We start from the raw sequence: 17,826 nt of genomic DNA, 5'->3' as shown, positions 1-17,826 counted from the left end.
TTTCTTTTATAAAAGTTCACAGTTTTTCATATTTCATTTATTGCCTGAGTAGACTATTTATCAGTCTAGGGTTCGAATCCCAGTCAGGCATGGTATTTTCTTACACGCTACAAATCATTCATCTCATCCTCTGAAGAATGCCTAACGGTGGATCCAGAAGTTAAAAAAAAATGTAATAGATGTTATTACTATTCCATGAGTACTTGGGCTTCAAATTAAATATTTTTTAACAAGCTTAAATCAAAAGCAAAAGTTACTATTTTACCTGGTAGGTATAATTTCTATTTTATAATATTAAAAGTCAGTTTTCTCAGAAAACATTTTTATCCAATTTTTAAAATTTTTAATGCTAGAACATTATTTTGCGAGTATCATTGTTGTTAGAAAGTATTTCTATTTCTTCTATGTATTACAGACTGACTAGGTTGTTACAAATTGGGGAGCTCATAGGAAACCCATCAAATTGTGTTTGTTTTCGAATGTAAGTAATTTGTTTTGTAGTTTTTTATTATATATTTTATTACAATTTGTTTATTTTTCTATTTATCGTTCAGGTAGATTATTATTACCTTTAAAACTATTTTTGAATATTTCTCTCTTACCAGTTAACTTGTGTTTGTAGAATTCGATTGTTGACTTTAACTCAAGATATGGTTAAATGTGGCTTGCATTTGGAGAACAATTACCAAAATTTAACTAGGCTTAAATCCTGCTTTCAGTTAGTTAAATCAAAATAAACAACATATTTTTCAACTAGCATACAGAATTGTAATATATTAAGGAAAAATTACAGTTGGAGATTTTTAGTCTAGAAATAAATAGGTTATTACATCTATTATTATGCTTAGTAATTTTTAATTAATAATTATTTGTTTTATTTCTATCATTAGTTTATGTATCTTTTTTATTAAAATTAATTTGTTTAATTTAGTCGCATTGATGACAGCCCATATCCTCAATACAAAAGAAAATAACTGTGTCAACAGTAACTTGGTTTTTCCATTCAGTAATTTTAAACTATTATATTTACGTTTTATTTTATTTTACTTTAGTTACAGTCATGATAAAATCTATTTCCTGTATATTATGTATTGTTCTGTATTAATTTTCACAGCAACATCTTCAAGTTATTATGACTTAGCATATATGTCATTGTAATATTTTACTATTTTATTTACACTAATGTGTTTTTGTATTTTATAAATGAATTACTTCCCGACTTAATATAAATTGTAATAATTTTAATAAAATAGTAACATTTTATATTGTTAAGAAAAAATAAATTATATTTTTTAACAAAAAAAAGTTATATATGTTTATGTTTTTTTACAGTTTTTTAACGTAACATATTTTTTCTTAAAAAATTTGGTTTTAAATAACAATACTTGTATAAGGTCACTTATGAGCATTACAGTTTGTTCTATGGTTCTGTATTATTGCTCAAACCACAATTTATCCAGCATAAAGGTGTAGGAATTAAGTATTGCACTTTTGGTATTTATGCAGTTTTCCAGTGATAGATCTGTTAATTTATCCAATTTGGTATTTGAGTGGTTTTTTTTTCTATTTCAGTGGCTGTAAAAATTACCAATCTGGATGTTATACAATAAACTCAGGCCTTGTATACTTTAATGCATATATCCATTATTTATTATTTTCAACTATGTAATTTTATGATTATACTTCTCTCAATCATTCATTAATTCATTTAAGGATTACCCAGAAGTATGACTAATTACACTTCGAAGAAAAAGTTCCCAAGATTAAGATTTAAAACTTCACTATTGAGTTTCTATTTGCACGGGAAATGTAGTTCGTACTGTTTTTTACTATAAATGATAAAATCATTTAATCAATGTCCATTCAAAAATAAATTTTATAAAAAATGTATTTTTAGTTTTTAATATAATTATGAATCCTTATCCATTTACAAACTTCAATAAACCATAGTCAAATATTCTTTTCGCTGCATAAGTGATAAGTATCACTGCATAGAAACAATTACAGCTATAACCTTACCAACACATTCATTTAATTTATATTTTGTAAACAAACCTAAAGAATATTTACTCAGTCTCCATAATTCCTACTAGACTGTAGAATTTTTAGTCATTCAATTTTATTTAGTTTGCTTTCTTTTCTTACTGTACAACTGTGCTAATAAAAAATAATAAAGTAAATTAAGCATCTTAAAATAACTGATATTTTCTTATATAATTTTTTTTTTTGACAAATTAGTAGTAGTATTTTTTATATACACTAAAAATATTCATCTAATGCAACAATCAAACAAAGGACCTTAAATGTGTCGTTCCACCCATTAAACTACCAAATTTAAATTTTTGATGAACCAATTTAAAATTATTACTGTGACAAACTGTATAAAAATGCAACAGTAAAAGTGAGCTATCTTTTCTTAAGAATTTTTTTACACTTAATTGAAAACAATTAAGAAATAATTATTACGCCTACAGTAAAAGTAAATTGCTGTAAAATTAGTAATGATTAATGGTGACACCATAGCAATAGTAATTACTGCGATATGAGATATTTAAGCAACAACATCTGATGCACATAAACACATATATGCACATTTAACTTTATAAATTTTACCTTGTGTAGATGAAACATCAATTTTTTTCTTTTATGTTCTTAATTTAACAATGTACATGTACATTTTGTTTTTACTGAAGAATTATTTCTTTTTTATCGCTATACTGTACTTTTATTTGAAACCCATAAATGTTTATATTTATTTATTAGTATAATTTTATTTTATTTTAATTTTCAGTAAATAAGATGATTCATGATGTATAGATGACATAGATTTTATTTTAACTAATATAATAGAACTTTATAACGTTTTATAAGCTCAGTTACAAACTGGTATAATCTAACCAATCATTTTTTTGATGCAGTGCCTATATTTTTTAAACTTGAATCATGTAAAATTACAAAATCTTAATACAACAGCGCTTGTGATATGGTCATGACATATAATAAAAGTGTCTTATTTTTCTGACCAAAAGAAATGACTTCATTTTGAATATCAGTGAATAAATTAAATTCCAAACACTCATTGTTTTAATAGAAAAGAAATGAGTTTATTAAAGAAATATTTATATTGTTCATTTCTAATTAATAATATTTATTCAGTAAGTGATGGAATTCTGTAAGGAATAAATATTATTGGTTACTTTAATTTATGTGTTCACTTTTATTAAAATTCTTAAGTTAATCTGCCTACAAAAAGGAGAATAAGATGTTTGTTGCTTTGTGAATGTATGTTTATGCACCTTTAACTGCAGAATGGCTCCACCGATATTCAAGAATTAGGCATCAAATGATTTATCTCAATGACATATATGTCAGTAGATATATAATGATTTGATGGTAATAAATTTGATAAATTGATGGACATATTGATATCAGCCATCGCTTCTCAAAACCTCCACCAATATTGATGACAACTTGGTATTCTACACATGCACAAGAAACGTTACAAAGATATTTTTGTATGTAATGAAATAAATAAATAATGATATCCATAGCAGAGCGGTAGCGTCTCGGCCTTTCATCTGGAGGTCCCAGGTTCGAATCCTGCTCAGGCATGGCGTTTTTCATACATTACAAAATGTTCATTTCATTTTCCCATGCACAGGCATTCAGCTTATATGAAGATTAATCATAAAAAGAAAAATTACATAATAAATGAACAAAACAGATTTTAAATCAAACAAAGTTTTTGGTAATATTTTAAATGCATGATCACCTAATTAAAAAAAAATTATTAGGAATTACACCTACTGATGAGAATGTGAAATGGGTAGCAGCTCCAGTCACTGATTACAACTATGTACAAGAGCAATTGAAAGCATTATAAAATGATTTTTTAAAAACTATGTATTTAATAAACTTGGTTTGGTCCATCATTTAAATTTTATTACTTTTAAAAAAATTTTATCAACTAATGAGAATGTAAGCTGAGAAAATTGATTTACCTGTTCAATAATGTACTGAAATAATCTATTAATGATTTCCTGATGTGATTATATTTTCTCAAGGTGTGGTTTTTTGTTAATCTTCATTTGTGTACTTGTTGCATTAAGCTTTATAGTCGTACATTAATAATTAATTTAAAAGCATTATTAATAAATTAATCCATTTATCAGTAGATGTTATATTAAGAACAGCAAAACTGATAACAACCAGGCAGAGTAGAGTAATTGTTAATTTAGTAGTATGTAATTAAAATGAGACACAGAGAGAACTTCAGTTATGCAAATATATAAAATGTGTATATATAGAGGGATTTATGTGAATTATGAAACTTCTTACTATATCTATGTATAAATTATTAGCTCCACTAAAAATTCTCTTAAGTAAATGTTAGTCAATCAATGTAAATGTAGTATGGCTTAAAATAACTCGCTTTAATTTACTTATATTTATACATTGATAACAAGTATAGAGATTCTATAGTATTTAGTTGGCTATTCATATTTATACATCAGCCAGAAGCAAAAAGCATAAATTAAAGAGTAAAAGCTTCATTAGCTTAATATAAACTTATGCATTACGAATACTGAATTCTTGTCTATTCATACATATTTATCAATTCTAAGTTTTCCTTTTCTAAAAAATCTTTTTATTTGGTGATATTTGTAATAACAATAAGAGATAAATTTTTTCTTAAAAAAAAAAAATCCTGCCTAGCTACCAAGTTTTCTCTAGCTTCAGAGAAGAATCCTTCAGTTCTAATATTCAAACTTTAACTATAGATTCTTTTGTCTGTTATATGTTTTTTATACTTTTGAATAAATAAATTCTGTAAATAGGTTTACTGGTAATTTAATAGATGTTGATGCCACCCTCCATGGCATTGAGTGGTAGCATCTTGGCCTTTCATCCGGAGGTTCCGGGTTCGAATCCCGGTCAGGCATAGCATTTTCACACACGCTACAAATCATTCATCTCATCCTCTGAAGAATTCCTAATGGTGGATCCATAGGTTAAAAAAAAAAATTTAATAGATGTTATTACTATCCCATGAGTACTTTGGCTCCAAATTAAATATTTTTTAACAAGCTTAAATCAAAAGCAAAAGTTACTATTTTACCTGGTAGGTATAACTTCTATTTTATAATATTAAAAGTCAAAATTCTCAGAAAACAAATTTTTTTCCAATTTTTATAATTTTTAATATCTTTATTTTAAAGTGGAAAACTAAATTCTTGGTGTATTGAATCAGCATAGAATTTTTATAAAACTATAAACAAAAAATCATTTTTTATTAAAAAAGTCTTATAATCTCATTATTGGTTACAGTTCAAATATAAATCAAACTAACCTTATTTTTTTTCAATATTGATCCATTATCAAAATTGGTTTTGCTGTTTGCAACACAAGTGGCAGATAAATGCATATGTTTGGAGCCATAATGTAAAATGACCAGGTAACCTGACACAAATTTTCATGAAAATGGTAATAGCAGTTTCCAAGAATAATAACCCATGTCAGGTTTTTTTGTGAAAGTAAAGGGTAAAGTGGTTTTTCCTATACCTTCTCACTTAGGTAATTACACTATAGTGTATAAGTCTTTTAGCCCTCCTGAGTACCTTGTATATCTTACATATTCAACTCTAAAAGTGTCACCTCTACTCTGTTAACCATAGGAATTGGCTGTTTAATAAGAAAATTACTCTCTAAGAAATCAACTATAATTAGTCTGGCTTGTTCCTCAGCTACATTACATGCATCACAGTCACAACAAAGGTAATTGGATATGAGAAAATCAAAAAAGAAAAATCTATTTATTCTGTGGGAAACATTGTCTCGGTAGTTTTTGGAAAACTAGATACATTAACCTCTGTACAGAATTGCCTTAGACTAGCTAAATGAATTTCTGAATCGCCAGAAAATACTATTTAGCTGAAAATTCACAATTTTCCACAGGCATCAGAATTACTGTATGCACTCTATTATTGGTTAGAAATGTAATGATCATATTCCATTCTGTATCATCAATGGTTTGATGATACAACTATTGAAATCGAATGATTTTCATAAGTATGGCGCTTTGATACTTTGATATCGTTATTTGATACCTTGAGAAATAATCATCCACTTATCACCCAGACAAATTTATTTATAATTTTAATATAACTTACAGCAATAATCAACATAGTTCATAATATTATTGGTTATCCCACATCATAAACATCTTGAATAATAAATCATTCCATGTAGATCTCTTTATTTTAAAACATTTTCTCATATTAATTTTTTGATTGATAAATGAACCCTTTACAACATGGCTGTTTTAGTAGAGCTGTCTTGAGTTGTCAAGGGGCATTCGATGTGAATATTAATAATTATTTTATTTTTTTATAATATTATGTGCTGTGTTTCTGTGTTAGGGGATTAGGTGAATTAATGTATTTATATTTCATTAATATATGCATTATTCCAAACCTCATCTCAGATTTTTTAGCCATGATGTCCTCCACCTGTCTGGACATGACATCGTGGTATCTTTCTCTGGATAACTGTATGTAACAGGGTGTATGTATTTAATCAGGGTGTATTTATCTGGAAGTCTCATAATTGTGGCAAAAGTAGGTTAATTTCTGAATTTTTACTGTTTGCACAATCTCTGGTTACTTTTTCATCTAATTTAAAACTGCTTCATTTGTTACCCTGTCTGTTCAACACATTTTTAGAACATACCTGGAAGACCACATCTAAAAAGTCAAGCTTTCCCTTAGTGAGTGTCTAGGATTCCACCTCATTCAACAGGACAGAGTATATATATTGCTTGAGGCTCAATGAAAGGGTTTTTTTACCTCTGGGACCACTGTTATGTACTGCTTCAGAGGATGAGATGAATGACAAATAGCATGAGAAAATGCCATGCCTGACCGGGATTCGAAACCGGGACCTCCAGATGAAAGGCCAAGACGCTAACATTCGCATCAAGGAAAGGTCTGGTGACAAAGCATGTTCTTAAGTTGGGAGAATGTGCTGATCTGGTTTTTTCAATTGTGCACTTTATTTCCAGTGTGATTACCCTATCCAAGTGTATATATTTTTCGCCCTTTGTAGCATCACACCTATTGCTGTAAAATGTCTATTCACCTGATCTGATGATCATGTAATTAATCTTTTTGATGTTCAGACTTAAGCCATACTTCTTACATGCTATATAAACCCAAGCTAAAAGTATTTGGATATTCTATTGAGCTTCCCAAAACTACAAGTATATGTCAGTATACTGAAGGTTATTAACCAATGACCTTTACACCTTCCTCTCAATCTATCAAGGTTTAGTTGAATGTATGTTCAGAATAGATATTAAAAATTGAGGAACAGAATATAATCCTGTCTCACCACTCCTCTTTTAAACATGTCCTTAGCTACACCACCACTGACCCAATAGAAATTAGTCACAATGTTTTGATTTTTTTAGTTAATTCCTAAGGGTTTTAGAATCTGAACCATCTAATCATGGCCAAGTCTATTGAATACTTTCTCAAAGTCCATGAACAGTAAGAATGCTGTCATGTTTATGTCTCTGCATCTTTGTACAAGGACCTATCCTGGGAGTCCAGGACCAAGGCCAGGCTATCTACAGTTTCCAAACACTGAACGATGGGGTCACCACATCCCTAGGGCAGATCTATATGTTCATAATTCCCCTCTAACCAAAATCCACAATTATAGCATTAAGAAGATGGACTAATTTGAATGATATTTGGTGTGATTATTTCTTTATATGGGCATTGATACCATTTCACTTCAGTCACAATTGGTGAAGGGAGCTGGTGTAAGTCGATCTTTTTTTGTTTTATTATCATAATTTACCAATTAATTGCATACACATTTTCTAATACTTAATATGATTTAATGTATTTTTTGTACATATTGGTTAATCTGGAAAGAGAACTTAATAGCTCCAATTTTAGCACACTTAATAAAACTTTTATAATGTTTTCAAAACAGTTCCAAGATTATAATTAACTCATCTTACCATTTTAATTCATATAGAGTTATCAATAGTAATTACTGAAAACTGTAATATTTATTTTTAATAATATAGATGCATTTCTTGAAAACTGAAAACCAGTTAAAATTGATCTAAAATCTGTTTTTTATTGAAAAAAAAAAACTAAATTGTACAGAAGAAAATGAAAGCACACTATAATTAAGTATAATGTTTCCCTTTTCTTGTTTTTATATCAGAGGTAATTATAAAAAAAAACTTTTTCTTGATGCTCTTTTAAAATGTTCTTTTGTTTTTAACAAGGGTGTTTTTAATATAAGTTAATTTACTGATTAACTTATATTTCCTTGTTAACTTTTATAATTCTTGTATCAAATAGTTAAATTATATTTTATTACTGTATACAATCATATAATTACTGCACGCATCAATTGAAATGTAATTTAAATATAATTATTAAAACGGTTTCAATGAATAATTAAATATAATTTACTTACAAGATGCACATAACCGATAATTTTAGTCCCAGTTTCAAGGGCGCACCCACAGCACGACTCTTTTACTGTTGGTAGCCCCATCTTCATGTTTTTTTACAATTTTTTTTATTCTCTCCACTTTTAACTAATTATCTATTATTCACTTTTTCGATTAATTCATTGCTACATTTTTAACTGTAACCTGAAAAATAAAAATATTACTTTATTTGTAAATGAAATAAATCAATTACATAAACTAATTATTATTGGTCATAAAAAATACATTAATAAAGATTATTATGTTAATTTTATTAGTACTTCATAGTATTATTTCTTTTGATTTTTAATGCTATATAATAATTAGTTATTCAAAATTATTGTTTTTTTTTACTACTTTGTTTATATTTTGTACATGCATCCATACACGCGCGCGCGCACACACAAACACACACACACACATGAAATAACTGGTAATGGTGATGATATTTTATTTTTTCAAATTTTTTTCAGAAAAGGTTGAAAATTAATGACGATATTAATGAAAAGAATTATACTAAATCCCACTATAAATCTTAAGTTAATAATAACATCTCATGTTTCTGAATAACGAATTAGAATAATTTATAGAAGAATAGAATGAAAGTGTGTACTATCTGAAGACAAAATAAATGTGTAAAAACAAATAAATAAATAAAAATAAAAACAACGGGAAATTTAAACAATTTCAACTCTCAGATTAATATTCTTTGAAGTATGGCAAAAAAATAAATGTATATATGACATATGTTTTACTATTATTATCAATAAAATTTAATGATACTGTAAAATAATTGTAGAATTTCTATAATTATAAGAAAAATAGATTTAAATATAGATAGAAAATGGTAAATAAAGAAGAGCAGAATGTATTATCAAAGTCTGTTTTGGTTGCTGAGTTTGGAGAACCATAAATCTTGCTAAAGAATTGTAAAAAAAAAATCTGATGTTGACACAGCTTATTAAATTGAATACACACATTTTTTTTTATTTTTTAATGAAAAGTACATAAAATTTTATTTCATTAATAACTTCTGATATTTTTTTAATTGTTATTACTGAATTATTAGTTATTATAAAATTTGTTTATAATCGAGAGGTTAATAATTAATAAATCAATACATTTAAATTAAAAAAAAGGAGATGAAGTCTGATTCGAACCGATGTACCTTTAGGGATGGTCGGAATCGTTATTTCCGCTGAAAACCGAGATTTTTCGCGATCACAATACTTCCTTTACTTCGTACAAGGAAGTAAAAATATACCGTTAAAATCTACTCCGCGTAAAATGTGTTACCGATTTCTACGGCAGAATGGCAGCATCTCTGCCTTTTATTCAGAGGTTCTGGGTTTGAGTCCCGATCGGCGTAGAATTCTTCGGCACGCAACAAAAACAAAAATTAATATTATCATTATAATTAATCGGCAGCTGTTACAGAGACCCAGTTAGAATAAGCGGAATATAGATGTGTAAATTGATGTAAGTTTTTCTCTCCTTGAAGTCACTTATAGACATTTAACAAATTATTAATTTTTTTTTTGTCTTCAGTCATTTGACTGGTTTGATGCAGCGCTCCAAGATTCCCTATCTAGTGCTAGTCGTTTCATTTCAGTATACCCTCTACATCCTACATCCCTAACAATTTGTTTTACATATTCCAAACGTGGCCTGCCTACACAATTTTTTCCTTCTACCTGTCCTTCCAATATTAAAGCGACTATTAATCTATCTACAACATCTACAATCTATTAATTGTAGATATTTAATTGTGTTTAAGATATGTAAATTTTTCTTTATTTATATTTTAATTATGCATAAAGGGGAAAAATAAAAATTATGATTTTCAGAAATTTTTTTCTGAGAAGTCACGCTTACTTGCTAGGTATTTGGAAAATGATAGCCCTCTCAACATAAGAATTTGTACGTTTAGAGTGTTGTTTATCTGAACTTCTTCTATTGATTCTGTCAAATTCTATCTTGATTAAATCATTTTTCTAACTCACCCGAGGGTTTTTATTTTAAAAAACTGTGTTGTGAAATTAACCGAACGCATGCTTTGCATTATGTCTGGTACCAATAAAATCGTTAGGACAACACAGATTTCACTGTATCATTTTGAAATAAAAATAAAATTATAGAGATTTTTCATGAAGATAGATTTAAAATCAAAATTAGTATTAAAACGTTTCCTGGCCGATTGCAATTTGCAGGGTCATATGTAGGGCACATCAACAATTCATGAGCTTGGAAGATTATTCTATTATCAGCGTTGAACTAATATTTTCGGAAACTTGCGTTACAACGCACACGTTAGTATTATTAATTTTTAATTATTATCTATTAGTATTCGTCCAATTAATTATTAAATCATAAGTTATCTGTAATTCAATTAAATAGCTATATATTTGGAATATTTATTTAAAATTTAAAACAATTTATATTAAATATTTTATGAAATCGTAAACAAAAAAATTTACTAAATTCAGTTTCATCATTTTTTTCTTAAAAAAAAGAAAAAGCTAACTATTAGTTTGTAATACTTTTCTGGTATTGGTTATTTATTCTTATTTACTGGAAGACTATATGCATGAAAAAATTACTTAAGTTTCATTTTTTACTTCCTTGTACGAAGTAAAGGAAAAGTATTGTGATCGCGAAAAATTGCAGATTTCAACAGAAATATCCATTTTCACCATCCCTAAATCCATTTCGACAAGTTTCAGTGTGACGTCTATACGTACGTATGTATCTCGCATAACTCAAAAACGATTAGCCGTAGGATGTTGCAATTTTGGATTTATGACTGTTGTAACATCTAGTTATCCACCTCTCCTTTTGATTGCAATCGACTGGACCAGTGTCAAAATAAGCCCAAAATCCAAATAAAAATTGGATTTCGAACTTTTTCTTAACTGTAATACTAAGCCCCTTATTGAGAGCTTTTCATCGATTATCAGAAGTTGGACTTATTTTCATTGGTTCCAGAGTTATAGCCAAATTAAATTTTATATTATGAAATATTTGGATCTTATAAGGGGAAGACAAATCGGTTCGAATCAGACTTCATTTCAACTTTTTTACCTTTTTTTTTTTTAATTTAAATATATTGATTTATCAAAATTAGTAACTTCTAATTGTAAAAAAAAAGAATTAAAATAACTAGTAATTCAGTAATAACAATAAAAAAAATTATGAAGAAATATCAGAAGTTATTAATGAAATAAAATTTTATGTACTTTTCATTTTAAAAAAAATGTGTATACTCGTATGTATTTTAATAGGTGAACAAGTAAGTAATTTGGTGAAACATCTGATTATTCGTTTTTGTTTTCATTTTGTTGATGGTAGTAATTAAAAAAAAAAAAAATATATAGTATTAGATAGATATAAGACATACATTTATTTAATGAATAATAAAGGGACTTTTACTCAATCATAATATTTCAGGTAAGATTGTTGAATTAATAATTATATAAATATTTAATGTTAATTAATATTTTAGCAATTGTGTAACTGTCCACTTTATTAAAGAATTTTATCTCACTTTCAAATGAAATGCAGCAAAAGATGTGTATATGTAATTTAAAGACGTACAAGGAAGTCATGTGGTATCCACATCAGATTTTTTGAGATCGGGATAATTTATGAAGAAGTTTTATTGTAAAATTATCATCGTTATAAGTTAACGCTCATCTAAAACCACCTTCCAAGAATTTTTTTTATACGTTTAGTATGATAATGGAGGAAATTAAAAAAAAAAAATTTACAAGTAATAAAAACATACCTAAGATTACTTTTTTTGGTGATGGGGGTTAATTATGATTAAATTCTATTGTAATTAAAACTTTTAATAATATTGAAAGTTTTAACGATTTCAATATCTTATAATAATTAATAAATAATATTTTTTTATCGTACAAAATCTATGTAATTTCAAATTTATTACTTTCATTTTGCAAAAGTTAAGTAATGTATTTAATAAAAAGGATCATCAAGTGCGAAATAAATGTTTTTAAGATGAGTAATAACAATCATCACTCCAAGCTCGTAAATTGGTGACGCAAACGTACATTCCCAGCTGTAATGCACACATCGAAACTCTCCCTAATGGATTTAAATAAGTTGTAGTGTGGTTACATTAAACTATACGTAATACATTTTTTTTTTCTTAATTTTATTTCTATTCTATAACTATTTATTTCAGTATAATTCATGTAGATGAATACTTATTTTTTTTATTACGAATGAAACAACGTCATTAAATTTTCAGAGAATATCTATGAATTAAATTAGTCCCACGTTAATCTTTGTTAATAATGTTATTTTTACTTAGTATTTGCCAAATAAAATCAAATATCTAACATTTATTTCCTGTTTAGCCTCCGGGAATCACCGTCAGGCAGTAGTTCAGAAAATGAATAACGATGATATGTATGAGTGTAAATGAAGTGTAGTCTTGTATAGTCTCAGGTCGACCATTTCTGTGATATGTGGTTAACTGAAACCCAACCACCAAAGAACACCGTATCCACGATCTACTATTCAAATCCGTATAAAAGTAACTGCCTTAACTAGGATTTGAACTTTGGAACTCTCGACTTCGAAATCAGGTGATTTGCGAAAACGCGTTCACCACTAGACCAACCCGGTTGGTCGAATGTCTAATATTAAAAATATTTTACTCATTAAAAAAAAAATCCTATCTAGAATCTTCAACCTTTATTTAATATACGAGTATATATATATATATATATATATATATATATATATATATATAAAATTTATTTATTTGTTACATACAATATTATAAATAAAACTGAATGAAGTCACATGATTGCGGTGAATTAGTTGCACCGTAAATAGATAATACTGATTGTAACTGTTTATCCATGATTCGTCGGTTACAGTATCGAATCATGTTTACTATTTTTTTAGGCATATCTTCAACATGACGTAATCTATAAGTCCCAGTATTTCAGTACTAGAAAACAAATTAAAAAAAAAAAAATTATTCTGATTCGCGTGTAATAATAGTCGTACTGTGTGTAAATCATATCAGGAATGACTAATTGTGACTTTTCATAGATAACAAATTGCTCTAGCATTTACCTTGGAAAGAATTAAGGGAAACCAGAGAAAAAGTTTGATTTCGAGTAACATCATAAATAAATTATTAATTATAAAATAAAAATCTTGCATTATTTTGTTCAGAATTAAATTCTCTACAAGTTTTATTTAAACGTTTTATGTATTTATTATTCATTTAACAAAATTATTGTACATCAAAGATAAAAACAGGGTTATTTAACCCATTTTATTAGTTTTCACCTCAGATTTCTCAAAAATTATTGCAGATACGGTTCTCGGATCTATTTTATTCGATTTTTCAGGTCAAAACCCATAAGAAATCACTAATTTGACCCCTTTAATTAACGTCCTAAAAATTTAAGTACGACCTCGTTTTATCGAGGTAGCTGGAATCCTACCGAAATCTTTCACTAGCCGTAACTCGCAAATGAAGCATTTTAAGACATACGTTTATATGAACTTTTCCATTACTTCTACGAGTAGGATAGGTTATGAAAGTCCCGGGAAACTTCGTGATTACACTCTGCATAAAATAAAGAAAATTATATTTCAGACAGCATTAATGTCAATTGATGAGCAAATATTTACACACACGCGCGTACGCGCACACACACACACACACACACACACACACACTTATTCACTCACTCACTTGCACGTATTTGCACACGTTAAACAAACTTTACATTCCTGGCATTGGTTATTTATTCATATACAATGGGAAAATAGTTATACATGAAAAAAGTTACCTATGATTTCTTTTTTTGGAGGGGGGTAATTTATGAGGAAGTTTTATTGTAAAATTATCACTATATGTTTAAACAAACCAAAAAAATGTTTAAAAATTAAAAAAAAAAAAAAATTCGATATTTTTTCTGCTTCACCTCCAAAATGTACAACCAATAAAATCAGTTACCTAAGATTTTTTTTGGGGGGTAGTGTAAATTATGATGAAATTTTTTGGAATATTATTACTAAAATTTTATTAACAAAAGATTTATTAAAACAATTCATTTTTGAAAGATTAGAAAAATCTATATCTTTAAACTTTGATCGGCTTCTCCACCACCAATATTGTTTAGTATTTTTTTTGGTAACTTGCACTACTACCATACCTGGAAAGACATTTTTTTTTAAATCGGTTAAAAAATATGCAATAAATAAAAAGATAGCTTTTCGATTTTTGGGGAAGGATAGAATTTTGGAACAAATTATTTTAAATGGTAAGATAAGCATGCATTCATATACTGAGCTAGTATAGGTTAAGCTTTAAAGTGGAGTTATATTTGCAAAATTTTAAGAAAATTTACCCCTAAAAAATCTCCTTACCCTGTAGAGATATTAACTCAAATCCTTTACCAATACGTGCCCCACACGCACGAAACTGTTTAAAATTTCATCAAAATCGGTTTATCCAGTTTAACCAAAGGTTATTAAGCGTTAAATACGACAGCAGACTTACACACGTACGTACGAACAATATCCCCCTTTAGCACTCTTATACTAACTCGCTCTTTAAGTACGTACGTGAGATTTATAGTACGGAACCTTTCAGTCGAATTTTGAAGCACTTCTGCTTATCCATTCGCTCTGAAATTTTGCATACAGGTTTGCTTCTGATGGCAACACATTTTAGTAATATTTTCAAGTCGCTAAGATGCCCCTAAGTTGCTAAGTGAAAAAAATGTCCCTTGAACTTTTGCAATCTCATTTACATGCATATTTTCTTAGTGAAAGAATTATCTATGTTTATGATATTGTCGTTTCAACTGATTAAATTGAAGGAAAGTATTTTTTCGTTCGTTTATACTATAAACTATAAACATATGACGAATAAAAAGTAGAATATAAAAATTATATAAGAAATCTTTTTAGAAACCACTCTTATATTAAATACACCAAAAAATAGAAAATAAATATATGTAAAAAGATTTTTTAAAACACCACTCTTAAATTAAACACAAAAAAAGGTAAAGAATAATTTTAGAACGGTACCTCAGAATGGATTTGACAACAAGCTTTTATAGTGATATGTAAGAATATGTGAAAGTCATAGCTTCAAATTAAAAATTTGATGTTTTTACAAATATTTTCATATGCGTGATGAATGTCCTAAAGAATGGGGAGAAAAGATTTTTACTTTGACATGAGCTTCCCACTCTTTAGGCTATTCACCACGCGTATGAAAATATTGACATTAACATCAAATTTACTTTCACATATCATCACACCTTGTTACATATCACCATCAAAGCTTGTTGTCGAGTCCATCTGAGATACCGTCCTAAAATTATTTTTTACCTTTTAGTGCGTTTAATTTAATAATAGTGGCGTTTAAAATTATACATAATTTTTTTTTCTACTTTTTAGTGCATTTAATATGATTTTTAAAAAGTTTTTTTTATGTATTTTTTATTCTGAGTTTTTGGGGTTCCTGGATCCTAAAACGTTGAGAAATGCAAAAATTTCATACCCTATCTTTGTTACTATACTATTCTTCTTGCAGAAGAATCATAGTTCTGGAGCTATAATGCCAAGAAGTAACAAATTAAACAAATCAACATGGTAATGATGTTTCATTAAAATATTTGTATTTTATTTAAAATAAATAAATGGGTGGGAAGATCTTTTTCTTTTTTTTTAAAGTCGTTTGGTAATTAATTAAAGATGGATAAGGCTCTTTCTCGTACCCTGAAATGTTTTTCTGAGATACATAAACAGTTTTGTTGTCTGGTTTGTTAGAAGTGAACGTTGTTGTATTTTTTGTAAAAAAAGACATTTCTATACAACAAAAATAGTTCGTAAATATAAACGCAAAGATGAGAAAAAATTATCCTATTACCATCCTAACTCATTATCTGGATTTGAGTCTGTTTTATGGGATTATACATGAACAATAAAACCTGGTTTATAAAAAAAAATAACGAATTAATTTTAATCAGACACGTAAGAGTTTAAGCGATTGAAACCTTAAATAATGTCTCCAAATTTTTGCTTGAAATATTTACAAATAAACCGCCTTCTTTAACCAGAAGTACATTTTTTTGTATTTACTTGCTAATGATGCATTTTATTGCAAAACTTTAAACCCTACCATTCGATGTAATATCTTTTACTTTCCTGGCATCATAGCTTTAGAGCTATAGTGTAAGAAGTAAGGTATGGTAATCGGTCAAAAAATGGGTTACGGTTTTTTTGCATTTCTCTAACGTTTCATGACCCAGAGACCTCAAAAAACAAACAAGAGGGTAATGTTCGTACATGTGATGGCGTGTTTGAAGCTTTCTAATTTTTGACTGGATAAACTGAGTTTAAGGAAATTTTAAACAGAGACTCGTGTATGGGGAAAACTTTGGGGTAAATATTTGTAAGGGGTATTAGTTTTACAGTCGTGCATGTACCATCTTTAAAAAAAAAATTCCATTTCCGCAAAAAAATCGAAAAAAACGCTTATTTTATTTATTGCATATTTTTAACCGATTTTTAATGTATTCCTAGACAAAGTAATAAGTGAATACAACTCAGGAAAAAGATAATGAATGCAATATTAGAGGTGGGGGATCCGATCAAAGTTAAAAAATATAATTATTTTATAATTGTTCATACTTTTTTTGATTTGTTTAAACTTATAATATTATAAAAAAATTAATAACAAACGTTTAATAATAATATAACAATAAAATGTCATCATAATTCACCCCCTCACCAACCGATATAAAAGGAATCTTACGTAAATTTTTATTGGTTGTATATTTTCCACTGAATTTTTTTTAAATTTCTTCTTTTTAACATAATACACGTAGAAAAATCTAAAAGTTTTCCTGGAAGCTGATTTTGGAAATGGGGAGCAGAAAAATATAAAAAAATACCAATTTTTTGAATTTATAAAACTTTTTTGGTTTATTTAAACATATAATGACAATTTTACAGTAAAGCTTGATCATAAATTACCCCCACCCCAAAAAATAAATCTTAGGTAACTGTTTTCATGTAAAATTATTTTTCCACTACATATAACCAATGCCAGGAAAATATTACAACTTTTCTGTCAGATTTTTTTATATTTACACGCTCAAGATTATTTTAGTAAAAGAATTTAAATGGAAAAAACAATTTTTTTAGCTTTCTATTTCATTTCGACTGAGGATACAATTCGTTTTCGTAAAAATATATTTCTTTATGATTTAAATATTTGATATTTATAAGGATCCCTTAGAATCAAA

At 27.6% G+C, this 17,826-nt stretch overlaps 1 protein-coding gene across 1 annotated transcript in view; it reads right to left on the bottom strand.

Moving 5' to 3' along the window:
- The window catches only part of LOC142331313 (uncharacterized), a 101,235-nt gene that overhangs the window by 32,581 nt on the left and 50,828 nt on the right, over nucleotides 1–17,826 (bottom strand). Inside the window, exon 3 of the mRNA XM_075377133.1 lies at nucleotides 8,500–8,680. Coding sequence (XP_075233248.1) covers nucleotides 8,500–8,586 — 87 coding nt within the window. The 5' untranslated portion in view covers nucleotides 8,587–8,680. The remainder of the gene's footprint in view (nucleotides 1–8,499; nucleotides 8,681–17,826) is intronic.

Source organism: Lycorma delicatula, chromosome 10 (genome assembly GCF_047948215.1).
Source record: "Lycorma delicatula isolate Av1 chromosome 10, ASM4794821v1, whole genome shotgun sequence".
Classification (NCBI taxonomy): Eukaryota; Metazoa; Arthropoda; class Insecta; order Hemiptera; family Fulgoridae; genus Lycorma; species Lycorma delicatula.
Note: the sequence above shows the minus strand (reverse complement) of the source record. Positions and strands in the feature narration are given on the sequence as shown.